Here is a 23279-nt window from a genome sequence, read left to right on the forward strand (position 1 = left end):
ACAGATTTTTAAATGAATGAGTTTCATCTTTCACTTTTATGACAGAGAAAAAAAATCTGAGTTTCTGAAAATGCTCAACGGAAATAAGCAAATTCGTATTATGGTTTGAGGTAGCTTATTTTAAACTAATGTAAAGCACAATCTGCTGCATAGACCACTATTACATTGGTCTATTATGAATTCATCTCCATTTTTTGTAAAAAAAAATTAATTGCTCAGTCATAATACAGCACAGGAAATGGCAAGTGTCAGAACAATTGAACATACTATGCACAATACAACTCGTCAAGGATAGTGCAATGAAACACAGGACTGAGAGGATTTTTTTTAAGGTTAGATTAATAACATATCCCTCACCAGATGAAGCTAAAGAAGATGGGGAAATTAAACTTGTGTATATCCGGGCAGGGACAGTTAGCTCAAAGGTGCCTCTCCAATGTACAAAAAGGTACAATATACCCAATAGATATCTAAGCAAGGAGGGAGGTTATACACACAGAAAGTTGGATCTGTATGATAGAAATACTGCTGAGCATGGGTAAATGGGAGGTGGAGGGGATGAAGGCAGGCTCATAAACCTGCCACCAGTAGCGCACGCCCAGGCTCATCAGGAGCCCGACAGAAAAAAAAAAAAAAAAAATGAAATAATGCAAGCAAATTTAAAGCTGAAATTATATATATATATATATATATATATATATATATATATATATATATATATATATATATATATATATATATATATATATATATATATATATATATATATATATATAAAAAAACTGTGCAAATATTAAACTAAAGGACAATCAGGTGGTCACTTCAAGAGATCACAGCAGTGGATGCGTCCCTCTGCTGTGCCGCTGGAATAAACGTGTTGACCCTAGCTGGATCCCAGGTAGGTGTTGTCAGCGATCTCTCTGGCGGTGGTTGAGCCAGTATTTCAGTTGAGAGGACCATTTTCTGAAGTGTGGTAGCGATCTTCGAGATCGCGGAAACCTCCTGCGGAAAAGTCCTGGAATTGTGGGAAATCAGTAGACAATGTGGGGTGCCCCATCTATGTCAGCTTATGGGTGGAAATTTTCTGAGTTACAGGATGTAGAGCCCTGTGCCAGTCCATACTTGCCTTGGACAAATCCAGAAAAAAAAAAAAAAAAGGTCAAGGAGCGGTCTTCAAATTTATAGGGAGATTTATTCCGGACAGCTGCAATGAAGGCAAGTCTATCTTGACTGCTTTTGAACCAGACAATAACCTCACCGCGCATACTGGTGGGGGCAGTCTAATATAATAGTCGTAGCCTGTTTGGCAGATAATAATTGGGAGAACAGTCTACCTCATAAAATGAGGCACTTCAACCTTGTCGATAGTGTCAGGCAGGCACCTCACCTTGATATTTTTCCAGCGCCTCTTATCTTCCATGGCATGCATGCATGCATTGTTAAAGCTGGATCTCTGAACTCTGTAGTGTCCATACAGTGAGTTCCAGGGTGGAGATGCATGGGCCATGGTTGTCAGCTCTGTGATATTCAGAAGTGCTGAAACTCCATTTATTTCTTCCCGAAATTGCTCTATATCTGCCCGCAACATGTTGCAGTGCAGATCCTCCAAAAGGCCCTTCAGGGTTTCCTCCGTCACTGGAGCGCTATTGTAGCCGGCAGGTGGGTATTCCCCAGCACAAGCCGAGATGCAGTTTCCTTCAACTCTCCAAACAAGTACTCGTTAGATGACCGCGACAACTCCTCGGATGGACGCTCCATGGCAGGCTTCTGTGGTGCTTGCAGCCTGTGGAGTAAATCTCCAATATCAGCGGTAATCGGTGACTTGTCAGGTTTATATTACTGAGGCGCCCTACGGATTCAGAAGGTTATCCCCAGAGAAACCAGGTTCACAATGCTGTGTAAAAGCCTTATTTTTGGCTAAGTTTGTAATTCTGGCCCGGAGCTCCGTCAAAACCTGTCCGGCTAGTATGGCCGCCAACTTTTCCTCCCAATACATCTTCATAGTATCATAAAAATAAAAATAAGAGATATATGATTTTCCAAGTAATTATGCTGAGGAGCACAGACATTAGCCCTTTATCTGAAGGATTATTTGTCACTAATAAAAATGTATTGTCCACTTTAGTAGAGGTTTGCATGTTCAGCCAGCGTCAAAAAGAGAAATGAAAATGAAACTAGGTCTTGGACAGATGAGTGAACTGTTTGCAAAACAAAATGCACAATGAAGAGAGTTTTGAGGTAAAATAAAGAAGCATAAACAAATATCTAATATCACAAAAAAATTATAAAGAATATGTATGAATTAAAGAAACACTATAACAACTTAAGGGAGATGTTTTGGTGTATAGATCATACCCCTGCACTCTCAATTCTCTCCCATTTAGGAGTTAAATCACCTGCATGTGACCTACACAAGTCCCTACACACTTCCTGTAAAAAGAGATCTAATGTAGTTGTTTTGGTATATTTAGCCTGTCCCTGCAGGCATTTTAATGTAAACACTTATTTTTCAGAGAAAAGGTTGAGTTTACATTACTGCCTAGTAGCACCTCTAGTGGCAGTCACTCAGGTGCACAGACGCTGAACGTTCCTCATAGAGATGCACTGATTTAATGCATATCTATGAGGAGAGGCTGATTGGCACAATGCAGTGTTTTGCAATGAATGCACAATAGCCTATCCAATGATTTCCTATAGGAAAGCATTGGTTTGGCTGAGATCATCAAACCTGATGATCTCCGTCAAGGAGGTGAAGCGTGGGTGGGGTGAGCCACAAGAAAATCGTCTCAGCGCTGGAAAAATATTTTTTTTCTGTGGTGCAAGTGTGCCTGGAAATTTAAATGGTGTCTTCCCACTTATAGTGTCAGGAATACATGTTTGTATTTCTCACACTATAGTGTTCCTTTAAACTTCCCTTATTGAACATTCTGTTTAATTTAGAATTTATTTTTCTGCTCTTTAGTAGTCTGCTAAAGCATACAGGATTCTGATTAAAGTTCAATTAACAGAGCAGGAGACAAAAACTAAAGTGAACACACTAAAAATAAAACCATTGTTTATACAGGCTGTGTATGAGTCACAGCCAGGGGAGGTGTGGCTAAGGCAGTATAAACAAACAAAAGTGATATAACTCTTAACCCCTTAAGGACTGAGCCAAATGTACTTGTTTTGATCAAAACAAAACAAACAAAACTTGGAATTTGTGCTATATGTCTGTTCAACCATAATTCACGTCTTTCATACATATAATTTTATTCCGGAGAAATAGGGCTTTCATTTAACATCAAATATTTAGCTATGAAACATAATTTAATATGAATAAAATATTTAAAAAGTCAGAAATTTAGATTTTAGTTTTTTTAGTTCTGCATGACATTCCAACTGTTAATGTCCTAATAAGGTTTTCTTTTACTGCAATAAAATACACATATTTGTATTCAGCGATGTCTCACGTGTAAAACAGTACCCCCTATGTACAGGTTTTATGGTGTTTTGGAATGTGACAGGGTCACTACAATTTGTGCTCTATGTATATATTTATGTAATATTTTTACATAATTAAGTCATTTTATTAATTACAATTTGCAGGACCTTAGTCATTTGTGACAAAGTGGCTACTAACAAAGACTGGACATACACCATTTGCAATACATTGGGTTGTCTTCTTTTGCAAATGGTATGCCATCATAGGGGTAATTCTCATTCCTGGGCTACCATACGGTCTCAAAGGCAACGTAACCAATCTGGCAAATTTCAATGTGAAAAAACTAAAACACAAGCCTTCTATTTGACTCTAACTTTTGAAAACACCATAAAACCTGTACGAGAGGTACTTCGCTGAACACAAATATTAGTGTTTCAAACCGTAAAACGTATCACAACAATTATATCATGAGTGTAAGTGCCGTTTGTGTGTGAAAAATGCATAAAACTTAATTTTCACTGATGATATCATCGTTGTAATACATTTTACTGTTTTGAAACACTAATATTTGTGTTCATCCAAGTCTCCCGAGTAAAACAGTGACGTTGGTGGATAGAGAGAGACATGATGTCCCAGATGTGTTCAATTGGATTCAGGTCTGGGGAACGGGCGGGCCTTTCCATAGCATCAATGCCTTCGTCTTGCAGGAACTGCTGACACACTCCAGCCACATAAGGTCTAGCATTGTCTTGCATTAGGAGGAACCAAGGGCCAACCGCACCAGCATATGGTCTCACAAGGGGTCTGAGGATCTCATCTCTGTATCTAATGGCAGTCAGGCTACCTCTGGCGAGCACATGGAGGGCTGTGCGGCCCCCCCAAAGAAATGCCACCCCACACCATTACTGACCCACTGCCAAACCGGTCATGCTGGAGGATGTTGCAGGCAGCAGAACAGTCTCCATGGCGTCTCCAGACTGTCACGTCTGTCACATATGCTCAGTGTGAACCTGCTTTCATCTGTGAAGAACACAGGGCAACAGTGGCAAATTTGCCAATCTTGGTGTTCTCTGCACAGTCCTGCACAGTGTTGGGCTGTAAGCACAACCCCCACCTGTGGACGTCGGGCCCTCATACCACCCTCATGGAGTTTCTGACCGTTTGAGCACACACATGCACATTTGTGGCCTGCTGGAGGTCATTTTGCAGGGCTCTGGCAGTGCTCCTCTTGTTCCTCCTTGCACAAAGGCGGAGGTAGCAGTCCTGCTGCTGGGTTGTTGCCTTCCTAGGGCCTCCTCCACGTCTTCTGATGTATTGGCCTGTCTCCTGGTAGCTCCTCCATGCTCTGGACACCTCGCTGAAAGACACAGCAAACCTTCTTGCCACAGCTCGCATTGATGTGCCATCCTGGATGAGCTGCACTACCTGAGCCAATTGTGTGGGTTGTAGACTCAGTCTCATGCGACCACCAGAGTGAAAGCACCGCCAGCATTCAAAAGTGACCAAAACATCATCCAGGAAGCATAGGAACTGAGAAGTGGTCTGTGGTCACCACCTGCAGAACCACTCCTTTATTGAGGGTGTCTTGCTAATTGCCTATAATTTCCACCTGGTGTCTATCCCATTTGCATAACAGCATGTGAAATTGATTGTCACTCGGTGTTGCTTTCTAAGTGGACAGTTTGATTTCCCAGAAGTGTGATTGACTTGGAGTTACATTGTGTTGTTTAAGTGTTCCCTTTATTTTTTTGTGCAGTGTATATATACAGTTGCAAGAAAAAGTATGTAAACCCTTTGGAATGATATGGATTTCTGCACAAATTGGTCATAAAATGTGATCTGATCATCATCTAAGTCACAACAATAGACAATCACAGTCTGCTTAAACTAATAACACACAAAGAATGAAATGTTGCCATGTTTTTTTATTGAACACACCATGTAAACATTCACAGTGCAGGTGGAAAAAGTATGTGAACCCCTAGACTAATGAGCTAATTGGAGTGAGATGTCAGCCAACTGGAGTCCAATCAATGAGATGAGATTGGAGGTGTTGGTTACAGCTGTCCTGCCCTATAAAAAACACACACCAGTTCTGGGTTTGCTTTTCACAAGAAGCATTGCCTGATGTGAATGATGCCTCGCACAAAAGAGCTCTCAGGAGACCTACGATTAAGAATTGTTGACTTGCATAAAGCTGGAAAGGGTTATAAAAATATCTCCAAAAGCCTTGCTGTTCATCAGTCCACAGTAAGACAAATTGTCTATAAATGGAGAAAGTTCAGCACTGCTGCTACTCTCCCCAGGAGTGGCCGTCCTGTAAAGATAAATGCAAGAGCACAGCGCAGACTGCTCAATGAGGTGAAGAAGAATCCTAGAGTGTCAGCTAAAGACTTACAAAGTCACTGGCAAATGCTAACATCCCTGTTAGCGAATCTTCAATACGTAAAACACTAAACAAGAATGGATTTTATGGGAGGATACACCAGAGGAAGCCACTGCTGTCCAAACAAATCATTGCTGCACGTTTACAGTTTGCACAAGAGCACCTGGATGTTCCACAGCAGTACTGGCAAAATATTCTGTGGACAGATGAAACCAAAGTTGAGTTGTTTGGAAGAAACACACAACACTATGTGTGGCGAAAAAGAGGCACAGCACACCAACATCAAAACCTCATCCCAACTGTGAAGTGTGGTGGTGGGGGCATCATGGTTTGGGGCTGCTTTGCTATCATCGAAGGAAAAATGAATTCCTACGTTTATCAAGACATTTTGCAGGAGAACTTAAGGCCATCTGTCTACCAGCTGAAGCTCAACAGAAGATGGGTGTTGCAACAGGACAATGACCCAAAGCATAGAAGTAAATCAACAACAGAATGGCTTAAACAGAAGAAAATACGCCTTCTGAAGTGGCCCTGTCAGAGTCCTGACCTCAACCCGATTGAGATGCTGTGGCATGACCTCAAGAAAGCGATTCACACCAGACATGCCAAGAATATTGCTGAACTGAAACAGTTCTGTAAAGAGGAATGGTCAAGAATTACTCCTGATCATTGTGCACGTTTGATCTACAACTACAGGAAACGTTTGGTTAAAGTTATTGCTGCCAAAGGAGGTTCAACCAGTTATTAAATCCAAGGGTTCACATACTTTTTCCACCTGCACTGTGAATGTTTACATGGTGTGTGTGTTATTAGTTTAAGCAGACTGTGATTGTCTATTGTTGTGACTTAGATGATGATCAGATCACATTTTATGACCATTTTGTGCATAAATCCATATCATTCCAAAGGGTTCACATACTTTTTCTTGCAACTGTATACACACACACACACACATATCATATACAATATATATATATATATATATATATATATATATATATATATGATCTAAGTATATATAAATTTTACACTGTGTTTTAACTTTTATTAAATTTTTTCAGGCAGCAGGGGGACTACCTGTCATTCCAGGCAGTCCCCTTGCTGGCACTGCTATGGACGGCTATTCCATCCATCTGATCGTGAGGTCCTCGCGATCACATGGCCCAGGAGGGCCGAATCAGCAGCAAGGGGATGCCAGGCAAGTCCCCCCACCGCGATCGCCGGTGGGGGATCGCCAGTGAGCAGGTAAGTCCCCTGGACTGCGGGGACATATTATACTGCCTGCCGGCGTTTCGAGTCTGGTCCCAAAGGACGGCATAGTATGCCTGCCGTCCTTAAGGGGTTAAATGGCAGATAATAGAGCAGTAAGATAGGGATATGGACAATATCTATACACTAAAACATCGTCATTAAGCTAAAGTTATTTTGGTGATTAGCGTATTCCTATAAGAAAAAAATAAGTAAATAAAATATATTCAGAAGGAAAATTACCAAGACAAAAGCTTAACTTGGAAAGGTTATCACTATTTTAGTGGTAGAGATCTCCCAGAGACATACTAAAGAAAGTTACTTGCTACAAAAACAATAACTCCAGACTAATATAAATATTTATATATAAATAGATATAGATATATATATGCTGAACCTGCAACACATTTATACTCCTGTTTTGTGAAAGTGTATGGGGGGGGATAAAGAACCACAGAATTCCACTGAAAGCATGCTTACCGTTTACTCCTGAAAGGATGCTGTTTAGTAGAAGGTGCCAAGCAGTCAGAAGCCCACTTGGAAAATGACGGCAAATACTCCTGCACTTCTTCCATGATGTCATTTTGATTTAAATTTAACTGATACCTGAAAAAGAAATATATTTATGTAACAGTAGAGTAACATGAATCCCAAACATTCATTAACCTCATGGTTTCAACAATGGCCTTGATTTAATAAGCTTTCTAAATGATTTGATACTGTTAGAAAAGTTTACAAGTGATCTACAGAAATCACCATTAAAGTCTATGGAAATTTTTGTAGATAAATAATTTTGAAAATGTTCTAACAGTATTTAATTATTTAGAAAGCTTATTAAAGCGAGGCTATAGTTGGCCACCTAACTTAAAGCAGACCTTAAAAAGATGTTGGATAGAGCAGTAATTAATGCGTAAGAACCATGGCTGCAATCAGCCTACTTACTATTCCACTGCTTTCCTATGGACGCCCAGTGTCTTCTCACTGTGATTTTCGCAGTGAGAAGCGCCTCTAGCGGCTGTCAGTGAGACAGCCACTAGAGGCTGGATTAACCCTAGTGTAAACATAGCAGTTTCTCTGAAACTGCTATGTTTACAGCTGCAGGGTTAACACTAGATGGACCTGGCACCCTGACCACTTCATTGAGCTGAAGTGGTCTGGGTGCCTATAGTGGCCCTTTAAGGTCAATTATTAGAGAGTCCTAAGGCACAAACGAGCTGTGATTAGGCTAGATCTAAACACACCTTTCCCTAGGCCTGTTCTGTAGCATTGCACATTACTAGAATGTAATCGGCTAAAAGCTGTGCCAGCAGAGGCTCTGGTTTGGGATGTAAGGTCACTTAACAGCACCTTTGTCTGGAATTGAGACGAAGACTCATCAAGAAGGACAGAGTTTTTTTCCTCTGGATCAAAACACAAAATTGCATCCCCAGTTTGTCAGACAAGCCCAATCACATTCACCAGGCCCCAGACAACTGCACACCAACTGGTTACTGCACCAACAATGATTTGTCAAGTGCAACAAAGACTCTTCTGACTTGGGGAAATTCTAATACAGGTATATTCCATGACAGTTGAATAAATGAATGTTGTAATTTTCTAATACAAGAATTAGACATTGATCTAATGTCATTTGTGTACGGTAATTATTACTGAAATTCCTTAACACTGCCTAGTAATAGTCCTGAAGGTTGGTCTCTCAGTGAAGTGTCCTCTGCATCCTCTATTGGTCAGTAACTGTTACAATATGATACATTGTGTAAAATACAACATCGAAGAAACTTACATTTCTTTCAAATATTTAGGGCCGTGGACTGTATTAACGGAAAGTTCTTGCAAAACATCATTGGTAAACGCTCGTGCTGTTGCCCTTTGAAAAATATCGTGCAAAACTGTACCAACCAGCATCTGGCGTGATCCTTTATCACAAACCTGCACAAAGCAAACATGTACAAACATCAGAACCAACATGTACCTTCAAGCTCTCCATTGCTGTCCATTCAAATGAATCATTGGGGGGAAAACATATTGATAGAAATCCACACATTAAAAGGATGGAACCAAACAAAACTAGAACGGACCTTGAATTTCTCACTTAATACTGATCTGCGCAAACACCGAATTCCATTTGCTATGCTGGTACCAGATATGAGTAGATCAGGATACAAAATCAGATATCCAGAGTCTTTGGTTATAGTCCATGTATTCTCCAATGCACAGCTGCCCTCCAAGTGTATAATATCCCCTGGATGGATTTGAAGATATGCCCTGAATGTAAGGAGAAAATATTACTAGAAAATATAATTGTATTTATACTGTGGTTGATTATCCTGATCCTCTAGATATAGTTCAGTTCATATGTATTTGGACAGTGAAATATATAAATGTGTAACTACGGACACACCTTGATATTGAAGCAATCAGCAGTGCATTTTAAAGCCAATTATTACAGCTGGGGGAAATTGTCAGAAAGATTCCAACAATTTTGTTGTAAGGAATTCTGCAATTAAACTGCACTTAATATCCTTATCATATCATACATATTTAGATCTCTCATGGAGAAGCACTGTGGAGCTGACACGTGCGCAGCAATTGATGCAACCCACCAAAAGAATGCTTCTCATAAGAAAAAAACAAAACATTGAATGCAATGCGTGTCTATGAGAAACACTTGCTTCTTCTTTTAACTACAGTTCAAAGCAAGTGAGTAGTGATTCAACCTTTGTATTCCTAACACTATAGTGTCCCTCTGACCCAGCGGCAAGAGTTAAAAACCCTTTGAACACTTATCTAATTCCAGCGTGGAGGTCCCTCAGCCATGGCTCAGAATCCTCCTCCTCAACGCAAGGGGAACCTTAATGCCTTATGGGCATAACATAGTGGCCTTGGAGCCTATAGTGTCCTTGAGGTAATTTATGAAATTGCCGATTTCACTTGAAATTGGAACATTTATGGACTGAAGTGTTCCTTAAAATGCAGGTTAGATATATTTATAGGAAAGGTTTACATTTTTAAAAAGTAAAGACGTACTGGATACCGCACTCCCCAAGTAACCCAGGGGCTCTGAACCAAAGGCTGGCCAGGCCTCCCTTCCAAGATATGCAGAATAAATAATGGTTCAGGCACTCCGGGATATAAAAAAAAAATAGCAGCTTTATTGCGGAAAAAAACAGCAAAGTTTCGATCCTAGCGGGTCTTTATCAAGCTACCAATTAAATGCAGAAGTGATCAATCACTTCTGCATTGAATTGGTAGCACAGCCCATCCACTGGACCACCAAGGAATCATATAGCCTGTGCGTGTGTATATATAATGCAGAGTGCGTGTGTGTATATATATAATGCAGAGTGCGTGTGTGTATATATATAATGCAGAGTGCGTGTGTGTATATATATAATGCAGAGTGCGTGTGTGTATATATATAATGCAGAGTGCGTGTGTATATATATATAATGCAGAGTGCGTGTGTGTATATATATAATGCAGAGTGCGTGTGTGTATATATATAATGCAGAGTGCGTGTGTGTATATATATAATGCAGAGTGCGTGTGTGTATATATATATATAATGCAGAGTCCCTCCCTCCCCATAGTCTTCATCCCCTCCCTCCCTCCCCATAGTCTTCATCCCCTCCCTCCCTCCCCATAGTCTTCATCCCCTCCCTCCCTCCCCATAGTCTTCATCCCCTCCCTCCCTCCCCATAGTCTTCATCCCCTCCCTCCCTCCCCATAGTCTTCATCCCCTCCCTCCCTCCCCATAGTCTTCATCCCTCCCTCCCTCCCCATAGTCTTCATCCCTCCCTCCCTCCCCATAGTCTTCATCCCTCCCTCCCTCCCCATAGTCTTCATCCCTCCCTCCCCATAGTCTTCATCCCCCCTCCCTCCCCATAGTCTTCATCCCCCCTCCCTCCCTTCCCATAGTCTTCATCCTCCCCTCCCTCCCTTCCCATAGTCTTCATCCTCCCCTCCCTCCCTTCCCATAGTCTTCACCCCCTCCCTCCCTCCCTCCCCATAGTCTTCATCCTCCCCTCCCTCCCCATAGTCTTCATCCCCCCCTCCCTCCCCATAGTCTTCATCCCCCCCTCCCTCCCTCCCCATAGTCTTCATCCCCCCCTCCCTCCCTCCCCATAGTCTTCATCCCCCCCTCCCTCCCCATAGTCTTCATCCCCCCCTCCCTCCCCATAGTCTTCATCCCCCCCTCCCTCCCCATAGTCTTCATCCCCCCTCCCTCCCCATAGTCTTCATCCCCCCCTCCCTCCCTCCCCATAGTCTTCATCCCCCCCTCCCTCCCTCCCCATAGTCTTCACCCCCCCTCCCCCCCCCCCCTCCCCATAGTATTCATCCCCCCCCTCCCCATAGTATTCATCCCCCCCCTCCCCATAGTCTTCTCTTCTCTCCCATATTGTCCCCCTCCCCTTGTCCCATAATTACTTACCTGTCTTGTAGTGTTGGCCGGCAGCACAGGGCGCACCGCGGTACTGGAACTTCAATTCCAGGTTCCGGTTTCCGGCGGGACTGAAAGGAAGTGTGCACACTGAGCTGAGTGCGCACTTCCTTTCAGTCCCGCCGGAAACCGGAACCTGGAATTGAAGTTCCAGTACCGCGGTGCGCCCTGTGCTGCCGGCCAACGCTACAAGACAGGTAAGTAAAACTTCATATTCGCTCCATAAGACGCACAGACATTTCCCCTCACTTTTGAGGGGAAAAAAAGTGCGTCTTATGGAGCGAAAAATACGGTACACACACACACACACCGCATTCATTATATACACACACACACACACACACACACCGCATTCATTATATACACACACACACACACACACACCGCATTCATTATATACACACACACACCGCATTCATTATATACACACACACACCGCATTCATTATATATACACACACACACACACCGCATTCATTATATATACACACACACACACACCGCATTCATTATATACACACACACACACACACCGCATTCATTATATACACACACACACACACCGCATTCATTATATACACACACACACACACACACACACACACACACACACGCATTCATTATATACACACACACCGCATTCATTATATACACACACACCGCATTCATTATATACACACACTACACACACACCGCATTCATTATATACACACACACCGCATTCATTATATACACACACACCGCATTCATTATATACACACTACACACACACCGCATTCATTATATAGACACACACCGCATTCATTATATAGACACACACCGCATTCATTATATACACACACACACACCGCATTCATTATACACACACACACACACCGCATTCATTATATACACACACACACACACCGCATTCATTATATACACACACACACACACCGCATTCATTATATACACACACACACACCGCATTCATTATATACACACACTACACACACACACCGCATTCATTATATACACACACTACACACCGCATTCATTATATACACACACACCGCATTCATTATATACACACACACCGCATTCATTATATACACACACTACACACACACACCGCATTCATTATATACACACACACCGCATTCATTATATACACACACCGCATTCATTATATACACACACCGCATTCATTATATACACACTACACAAACACACACTCTGCATTCATTATATACACACTACACAAACACACACACTCTGCATTCATTATATACACACACTACACAAACACACACACTCTGCATTCATTATATACACACACTACACAAACACACACACTCTCTGCATTCATTATATAAACACACTGTAAATAAATATTAAATTAATGTAATTTTATTGGGATCTAATTTTATTTAGAAATTTACCAGTAGCAGCTGCATTTCCCACCCTAGTCTTATACTCGAGTCAATAAGTTTTCCCAGTTTTTTGGGGATAAAATTAGGGGCCTCGGCGTATATTCGGGTCGACTTATACTCGAGTATATACGGTATCTACATCCTCTTAAAGGTTTAGTGTATTTTAAGTTCTTTATACGTATATACATCACTTTCCTGCTAATATCTTACTTCATTGCTCTTCTAAAGCTCTCGTCATACAGAGGCACCATGTTCTCTCATGTTTTATCCAAGTTTATATCTCAACACTTGGACATAGATTAGAACCCACATACATCTAGGTGTACTTGTTGTACAACTTTGCAGCAGTATGCAAAACCAGAAAGGGAGTAGAGAAAGCAAAAGGGGAAGGTGAGGAAAGATTATCACAAAATTTCCAGGCACCAATACAACCTTAATGCGTTTTATAAATACAGTCTCTATAATATGCACTATTTTGTTGGATCACATCTTATATAGTTTTGGAATAGTTTTTGTACAAATAACGGTGTTGCAGAATTCTGCACCATAAGACTGCCACCTTAGCCACGCCCCCCACATGCTAGAAATACTTCCTTATCAAAGGTATGCACAAGTCTTAGCCCAAACAGCATAAAGTGAGCTGCATTTAATTAACAACCTGGCTGCAGACAGTCAGAGAAACTATAAACAGGAAGTGATATTATTAATATATGTCTCACTAGGTTTCCTCTCCTTCAAATGCAGTCAATGACTGAACTGTGTTAATATATTTCATAAAGAAGTGCTTTACTGTGAGGGGGCATTGAAAAGGTAGTCTGACGCATTCTGCAAAACACAAAACATTTTTGAGTGCAAAAACTATAAAGGTTTAAATATCAAATGCACTGAAGTTGTGTGGTTGCTCAGAGTGCCCCTTTAAAATAGATATCCCATAACTAAAGGTTCTACGACAGTCACTAAACAAAAATTACTAACTTAGAAACCGGGCATATCCCTAAGGAACATAAAGGTTTAAACAGTCCGTGATGTTAGAGTGTACTATGCAGTCCTACAGTAGGAGTGCTTAAATGCTGTTCGGGTGGCATAGCAGGCCCTTAGGATCCCTCCCTCCCTCCATTCCACTTCCCTTCCCATGATGCAGATCACGCTTGGCAATCCAGGCAATGTCAGCGATCTGCAGCACGTGATCATGGTGACAGGCTGTCGCCGCGATCACAGTTGTTATGTCTCAGCCAATGATTTGTAACGTTGGATGAGACATTGCCTCTCCTCTACTCACTTTCATCTGAGACAAGAGAGGCAGAAAGAATAATGTCTAAACGGTGTTAAAAAGTAGTTTGTTTTTTTTTACCCTTTTCCTGCTGACTGATTACTGTATGGTACTGCATCTGTGATCAAGGTGACCAGAGGGCTCTATTACAAAAAATAAATAAATAAAAAATAACTTAGTGCTGGTCACAGGTATTTGATCTGTGATCAGTGATTTTGTTTTAATTTTTGGGTTGGGTGTTGAGTTCACTGTGGGTGGAAGTGGAATTGTGGGGGGGTGGTCGTGTGTATTAGCCAGGTAGGCAAATTAATTAAACTAAAACATTAGTGACTTAAATTATCTCCCCAAGATGGCACGATATTGCTGGCCCTATTAAAATTGTAATGCAAGGCAATGTTATGTTTGTTTTGGTTTTCTTGCAAAGCAATGATAAAAAAGAAAAATAGTATTTAAAAAACATTGCATTACCAATCATCCTTTAGAATGCAGAGTTCTTTATCGTCACCTTCCAGGGATGGTGTAATAGTCACATGTTTCTCCTCCTGTCTATTTATGCATACTTCTTTAACGATCAGAACACAGTATCTGTTGTTGATGCCTCTGCACAGTTTGGTCCGTGGGATTATATTTTTTGGACATCTGCAGATAAAAATAAAAAATTGTTTAGATTTATCAAGACATTGTTCAACTGACACTAACAATTATATAGAAAACAAGTATGTAACATAAGAAAATAGAATCTAAGAGCAGAAAATCACAAATGGTGGCCCACAATTATAGATCACACATGCCTGTTTTTTCAAGTGTCAAACAGCGGAGCAACCATTTGTCGAGTCTGCAGCATCAGCATGCGCGAGAGCATAATGCTGATGTCAGTTCCTGGCAGATTAAGTACCAGGAGCTGAAGAGTACCTTGTGGCAGACAGCCTGGCAACCCGACTGGGTACCTCTGGGTACCACTGTAGCCCCCTTAGCCGCAGCTGGGCTGGGATCTTGCCGTCCCTTCCCACCCTGAAACCAACACCTAGATCCAGCTCCCGGTGGGAAGACCTCTCCTCCGAGACAGTATAATAATCCAAAACGCAGTTTAGGAATCCCCCGCCCCTCCCCCCAAACGAGCTAAGGCTTAATGCAGGGAAGTAGTCTGTTTAATGGGAGCACAGTCACAAAATTTATACATGTCACAAACTCCTCCTCTGTCTCTGGGAGATAATGGAGTCAGGAACTGTACTAACTCCATTATCTCCAGGTACAGAAAAACACACATTTTTCAGACACCCCAAAAGTACCCCCCAAAACACATGCAAACCCCACAAAAGTTAATTCCCCTAATAGCCCATATCTGGGTGACCAACATATCTAAAAATTACGCAGATCGGTTCAGGGGTTCGGGATTTCTATGAAAGTCATAACTTGACTGACCATGCACATGGTCCTATGCCCAAAACAGTTCCATGAATTCAGTGCTAACGGTCGGTCAAGTTTGGTAATTTAAAAACGAACAAACTACCGAACATAGTCAATAGTCCTACCGTGGAGCTTGTTCCCCTCATCCAGACGAACGATTCCACCGCACAGTGCCTTTCTAGGTGATGTAGAATCCGAACACAGGCGATGATGGAAGTCCAGCGGTGTTCGGGAGTTTCCGTGTCCGATTTGAGTTCCATGAACTCGGGGACCAAACACCGCTGCCTGCGTTTCTCGGGAACAAGATGGCCGCCACTTTGTGGTTGTTCATACAAACTGCAGCCACTCAGACGAACAATTAGAACACTGCGGTTAGAAACGTTAAGAGGTGATGATAGGGCTTAACAAGCTCCCGGGAGGTCTATGGTTAGTGCGCCTGTTCAGTTCCCGAACAGCATAGGAAAATGGCATGAACAAAGTCTCTTAACAGGCTTTTTGCAGGGCCCATAGTCTTTGAGCATGAGGCTGGTCAGCAGGCCCCTCCAGGAACACATGGCAGAGGCATTTCTGCCAAAGACCTAGAAAAAAATGGCGGTGCCAGTGAGGGACTTGTTCAGATAAGTAGAAACTACCATCTCCCATGCCCACATGGTCACCAGAAAACAAGCAGAGCAGTCACCATCTGGGGTGACTGCAAAAAAATATACAAAAAAATATGCAAAAGATACCAGAAAGTAAGAGAGACACTTTAAATATTAAATCAGTTTTATTATTTTTCCTGCACACTGGACACTTGATTGCTTGAGTTTTTGCTCTCTCATAATTTTGCCTAATGTATAGAAGGGATCCTTGCACTGTCTGCAGGTGCTCCACTAAAATGCTTTATGAGCCTTTTAATTAAGATTTATGAAGAATGAATTAAAAGTGAACTTTATATATTTTTTTTAAATTTGAGAATTTTTATTTTTCAATAAAGAATATCTTGGGGGATACAGAAAGGAAAAAAGGGGGGGGGGGAGGGTACATGACATACCAAATACTGTTCATTTGATGAGACATTGTAATTGATGAGACATTGTGTTTGATGGAACATTATATGGCAGCCAGGTGTGGCCCAGGTGCTTCATAAGTTGTTATAGTAAAGAGTAATTATTGTAATCAGGGTAGTCAAGGTATTTTGTGTAACCAAGGCTCACGGGTCTCTGTCAGCTAGGTCCTATCCCTCATTAGTCACCAAGACATGCGTGTGAGGAGTGGCAGTGATGTTACGGGATATCCTAAGTGTGACTTCTTAAGTGTGTTGGCTATTACATATGACAAGCCATGGTTTCCAAATTCCTTCCGTCTGCCTAGTTTTCAGGTACGATTCGGTGGAGAGTATTTTGAATCTGTAATATTGGTGTATTTTTTCCATTCATTCCATGTTTCAGGGGCAGTGTGTGCTTTTCCAATGTGTTGCAGGAGGTTCCTTGTTGCCAGTATGATCAGAGTAGCAATCTTCTTGGTTTCCATCGTCCAGGTGTCTGGGAACAGTAGTAGTAGTCCCACCATAGGTGTAATGAGGTTGATAGTAGGCGTCAATTTGTTTAGTAGTGTTTGTGCTTGTGTCCATAGAGGTCTGATATCTCCGCAATTCTACCACATGCGAGTCATGGTTCCTTCTGCTGTCCCGCATCTCCAGCAGTGTGGGTTGACATTGGGGTATATCTTATGTAGTCTATGCGGGGTGAGGTACCACCTGTATACCACTTTGTGTGCTTCTATATGAGAACCACAATTCGTGATGCCTCAGGGCGCAGAGAGGGACCTAGCCACTGCTCATCCGTGAGTCTCCCCTTCCCATTGTGTTACGTATTTGAATGTGCGGGGTGGAGCTTGGTCCGATAATGCTTTGTAGCACAAGGATAGGGCTTTAGGTTTGGTGGGGGAAGAGTGGCACCTCTCCATCAGCATCTTTAATGGATTGCGGGGCAAGGTCTGAAGGTTCGGTGTCCTAGACACTTTGGTAAGGACAATGTTCTTTAGTTGCAAAAATGTGAAGTTGAGCGAATTAGGTAGTTGGAACTTTTGTTGTAAGTCAGGGAATGGTATTATTCCCATGCTGGAACATAGGTCTTGAATTCGGGTGATTCCACTAGATATCCAAGTTTTCAGTGATAGCCACGGTGAAATCTGTTCTAGTGCTCTTATTGGAGCGTATATGCAGAACTTCTTGTCGTCGGTCACGGACATTCTACATGTGTCCCAAATTCGCAATGCCAGAGTGGTAGGATATAGCATGGCCAATGGAGGTCTAAAGGCCTAAGGGGCCCATAGTATGTTTGTTAAAGGTTTGGGATGTGTCAGGTCATGTTCCATGTCCACCCATTGGAAGGTGTGTCTAGGTGCATGGAGTTTGATGGCCGATTCCAAGATTGCCGCTCTGAAGTATGTGATCAGTTTCGGAAAACCTAGTCCTCCATCTAATGGTGATAGGTGCATGAGGGAGAGAGGAAGGCGCGGTTTCGCCTTACCCCATAGGAATTTGTTAAAAGTGGCCTGGGTGGATTTGAACACCTGTAGTGGTACCTGTATAGGTAGCATTCTGAAGATGTATAGAAGTTTGGGTAGTATCATCATTTTAATTGAATGAAGTCTACCTAGCCACGCTAAGCGAACATCCTTCCATTTATGGAAGTTAGCATTGCACGTGTGCACTAACTTATCATAGTTGAGGGATATCATAGTTTGATTGTAAAGAGCTAATTTTACTCCTAGATAGGCGATACATTTTTGTCTCCAGTCGAACTGATATGTGAGGCGTAATTCTTGTGTGTGTTGTGTCAATATGTGGATCAGGAGCGCTTGTGTCTTTGATTTGTTTAGTTTATAATATGACACTTGGCCATAGCTGTCTAGCAATGTCAAGAGTTGTGGGAGAGAGGGTGAACTTCATATTTTAGGCCAAACAAGCAGGGGATGTCCCAGTCCCCACTGGACTGACTTCGGATGTTTGAGCTGCACTTACCACTTGCTCAGAGTTGCAATATAGCCGCACTTTGACCTCTTCCTATTAACACGCAAGAACGATCCCACATACTAAAGAGACGTAACTGAACTACTCAAAATGGCTGATACCTACCCCTGGGTTGCGGGGTCTGAGGCTGCACTGCTCAGACCAGCAAGACTGTGCTAGTTGAATCCTATATTTCTTTTTTATTTCTTCATCATTTTTTTATATATATTGTTTTTTCCTGTTCTTCACATATATTTCTTCATTTTCATTTTCCCCTTTTTTGTTTTTCTTTTTCCAAGCAAAATGAGTATAAGAAATGTTTTTCTCCTTAGATTATAATAGACATGATATTTACAATAATTGTCTGTTCTGGTTAGGGTTTTTAGTAGTTTAATTTATTCCACATTACCAACTGGCATTCATAATCGTATTGCCTCAAATTCCCTTTAACCCCTTAAGGACACATGACATGTGTGACATGTCATGATTCCCTTTTATTCCAGAATTCTGGTCCTTAAGGGGTTAAAGTACTTTAGGGGAGAAACACGTTGTGGTTTTTATGCTGTTCCTTTAAGGCTTTCTCTTACCACTTAAGAAAGCCCTAAGGGGAGAAACGTGTTGTGGTTTTTATGCTGTTAAAATAAAGTATTTTGGCTACCTCACTACCTGCCTTTTAGCCATATATTTTTAGAACTTATTTATTTTTATACTTTTTACCTGACATCTGAACCATCAACTACTATGGACAACCAACCAAAGAAATCCTTGGTGGGGATACCACCCAGGCTTGATACATAGACTGGTTAGTCTGCTCACTCTATTGTAAGTATATTTTTATTTACCTTATTGATACTTCCATATCTATATAGTGAGCACTATTGGCTGCTTTTTTTTACTCCATATGATCTACCTCATCGTTATCCAGTTGTGATTCACCATCATTCTACTGTGTACCAAAACCAGAGGGATATCCTACAAGTGGGGACTGTATACCACTGCATACTGTTTTACCTAGAGCTGGTTATAGCTCTACCATATGTGAGTTGACATCTTATCTAAGTGTCGTTTGATCTACCACGTCCTACCATATTGCACTATTGGTTTGCCTCTTTTTTCTTCCTTTTCATATTATGCTTTTAAGCGATGCTACCAAGAAAGTCCCATACCAGGACTAGAAGATCTCTTGCCACCTTTGAGACTGTGCCGTACCATTTGGTATTTTTTATTCTTTCAAGTTTGATTTTGGACTCTTTATATCCTGTGGGTTTTTAATTGCTCTTATTATTATTATAAACTATTGTGTTTAGAGTATTTTTCTTGGCGCTAACTGTATATTGTTGTTTGATTTGAGCCCTTGACGTCTGGGATTTGTCGAGCCCTGGTTTATTATAATTTTACTTTAGTGTTATTTTAAATGCACATTGCAATTGACTGGTTTATTTTGTAAACTCGATGTATGCTACTGTGATAAAAATCACTATCTTGTGCTCAGCTATATCTCCTAGTAGAGAAACCTCTTCTCATACCCTTGTCAGGTTATTATGAACATACAAAGCTGACATATGTTAAATATGTTTTGCTTTTTTTTTATGGCAAATTGAAGATGGGTCTTATTTAAAATTACTCTATAGAGGAATACCATTTGAAAATGTAGATACCATGGAGACTCTCACATGTTATAGTTTGAGTTTTATTTAAGTGCTTTTTTTTCTAAAGTTTGTGGTATTCATTTTTATTGTTTAATTATACACACTGTACTTTTGCTGCTTCTTTTATAAATCTAATGTGTGCCATTGTAATAGAATTCCCTTAAATGCACTCCGCAATATCGGAGTACAACAATACTCAATATGTATACCTTTGCAATGTATCAATCCTAATCCTCACGCTAATCACAAACCAAACCTTAATTCTAGGGATGCACCAAAATGAAAATTCTGGTCCGCAACCGAAAATTCAGGATGCCCTTGGCCGAAAATGACTCTTTCTCCCCTCGTGGTCCAGTGGCATGGACTGTGCAGAGGGGGCCAGCACACTCTTACTTACCTTCCCAGCAGCTCCCTTGAACTCCCCTGTCTAACGCACGGAGCTTTTCCATGGTAACCCGTGGCACAGCTCTGACGGCCGCGGGACTCGCGAGAGTTAGACAGGGGAGCTGAAGGGAGTTGCTGGGAAGGTAAGTAAGAGTGTGCTGGGCCCCCCAAGGACCCTGATGGTGGCTCTGGTCTGCATTATCGGTATCTTTATTGGCCAATACCGATATTGCTGACAATACAGAATATCGGGCGATAATTAAGGCTAGACCGATAATTGGTCAATCCCTAGTGTTCAGTTTGGAGGGGAGGGAGAAGGGATGATAGTGCGGCTCTAAAGCATAAAAAATATACTGCTGATGACCAGCCTCCGTAGATTGAACAAGTCGGTGGTTATATAGAGATATAATATCTACCAGCCTTATTAAGATGTAAGCTAGTAGCTTGGTTTAAAAAAAAGTTACTCACCACCTTAAAATATGCATTAGCACATTCTACAATGCATGGTATGTCTCATGGGGACATAACGCTTGAGTGTTCATTCAGTAGTGTACACGCAAGGCTTTATAGTTGTTAATTTTGTTACCCTCATGCCCAGACATGTAAAATAAAAAAAACAAATGAGAATATAAATACTATTAAAAAGCATAACCCATAGATAATTTACAGTCACAGCTTGTACAGCGCTACGGAATTTGATGGCGTAATATAAATAATAAAATATTGGGGGGCGGAGCCGAGCAGGCGAACCAACAAGTCGCATATACCATGAGCTCTGGCTGCGGGGGCTTAACTGAGCCAATAACTTGGGGCACAACGACGCGACTCACCCGAAACCAAGCCCATCGGAAAGATGCAGCGTCTGTGCACCCGGCGATACCTAAATCAAGACCCGGCATGCCCGGGAACCACCGTGGCCGGCTTGGGCCTACCGGAGGAGGTGAGGGGGAAGGACGGCCGCCTTCCCACCCGACTCTGTGATTCACAAGCAAATGGAAAAGGTCCCCACCAGACGGGAGATCCCGCACACCACACCAAGCGATGGCCCCTGCAAGCCCCCCAAGTAAAGTGGTGGCGAAGGCCTCCAAGATGGCGGTGCAGAACAACCCTGCCACGCAAGACCCGGGACAACATTGCTTCACCCCAGGCACCTACGACCCAGCTAGAAACCCCATCTCTGAACTCTTTGACCGCTTCTGGGCTAAATGAATGGAGCGACTGAAACAAGAGAAGACTCTCTCCATACTGCCCACACAAGACAGAGTTTATAGTGGGAGGAGGCCGGGGCCTCCACCTCAGGGCACGAAGAAGTCCCAAGCTACAAACCCCCATAAAATAGGCCCTCCCGGGCTTTAAGCAACAAGGGGAACACCCCACAAGTGCCGACCACACCGGTGGAGAGCTGCCAAGCGGCGAACCAAGCAGGGCAACACCGCTCACCGCTATATCCCGAAAGGAATGACCCAGGACCTCATCGGACCCCAGGTCAGTTGCAGGAGGGCACCAGCTCCAACGCAGTCCCAGGGCAGAGGGGACCCCCCCCCGTCTGCACAACGCCATGCAACTCCCACCACACAACGAAACCCTGGCGAAAGGCACCAGCAAGGAAGATCACAGGCCTCCTGGGGTCATCGAGTGCACAAAGGCAAGGTACTGGGCTCAAAACAAGACGGAAGCAAGACTGCCACCTCAACTAACCCACAAGCAATTGCACACCTGCAAGAACTGAACATCCACACAGTGCCCGACCAAGGCATTGGCTGAAATTCTTCCCACGGTACCCGGTGGTCCACAGAGGTCGAGCATACACAGTGCCGGATTTGCCACCTGCTACACTCTCCCGTAAGCCTGTGACCCACCCAATGAGACTTTCACTTTAACCTGCGTTGAACGCCTTGTACATGACTTACAAACATGTACATCTGACCTAGTTAAGTACCTGCAAAAAAGCAGATTAGCCCCCAACGACCCACACCATGACCTAGCCTACCTAGCTGTAGAATATTGCATATTCTATGTTTCTATTGATTATATATATGGATGTGTGGATTGACATAAGTAACAGATGGTATCAATAAGTCACAAGGCTTTCTTTGTCCGAGAGCTCTGGAATGTGGTTTTGAGGGTCTTGTCCTTATATGGCAAGAGTATGCTCTGACGTCAGTATGGGCGCTTCTATATAGTAACAGAGGGACACGAGGTCTCTCTCTCTTCTCTCGTGGCTCTGGTCTCTCTCTTGGCTCTCTCTGGTTCTCTCTCGATGTAAAGATGTAAGGACGTCAGGAGTCCAGCAATTACAATCTGCTGTTGAATGTCCATTATCCTGTAACATCCTTTGTTGTTTTATTATGTATCCGTAACTAAGAATAAACCTGAAGAAACCGTAAGTCAGATTGCGTATTAGTACTTTTCAATAATATAGACATATATTATTGTGGCGAGCATTTGGCCCAAGACTATATATACAAAAGACGTATATATATCAATCAACTGAAGACAAGAAGAAATTAAGAAGATTTAACTGTGACGATTCCAAACCAGTTTTTACATTGGCTAGCCAGCCAGTTTTCTATTCAAGTTTTGTTCCCACTTCAAGGGGGGAGGAAGAAGAATCGAGTTACAAAGCTGTTTTTGAACTGGGAAAACAAACTTGAAGAGAAAAAA

The 23279-nt window shown here is 42.2% G+C and overlaps 1 protein-coding gene across 1 annotated transcript in view; it reads right to left on the reverse strand.

The window, feature by feature from the left end:
- The window catches only part of DNA2 (DNA replication helicase/nuclease 2), a 60888-nt gene that overhangs the window by 32119 nt on the left and 5490 nt on the right, over positions 1–23279 (reverse strand). The window contains exons 2-5 of the mRNA XM_063433847.1: positions 14649–14819; positions 9137–9323; positions 8842–8987; positions 7539–7664 (exon numbers count right to left, since the gene is read on the reverse strand). Of these exons, the coding sequence (XP_063289917.1) occupies positions 7539–7664; positions 8842–8987; positions 9137–9323; positions 14649–14819 (630 nt within the window). The remainder of the gene's footprint in view (positions 1–7538; positions 7665–8841; positions 8988–9136; positions 9324–14648; positions 14820–23279) is intronic.

Source organism: Pelobates fuscus, chromosome 10, assembly GCF_036172605.1.
Source record: "Pelobates fuscus isolate aPelFus1 chromosome 10, aPelFus1.pri, whole genome shotgun sequence".
Taxonomy (NCBI): domain Eukaryota; kingdom Metazoa; phylum Chordata; class Amphibia; order Anura; family Pelobatidae; genus Pelobates; species Pelobates fuscus.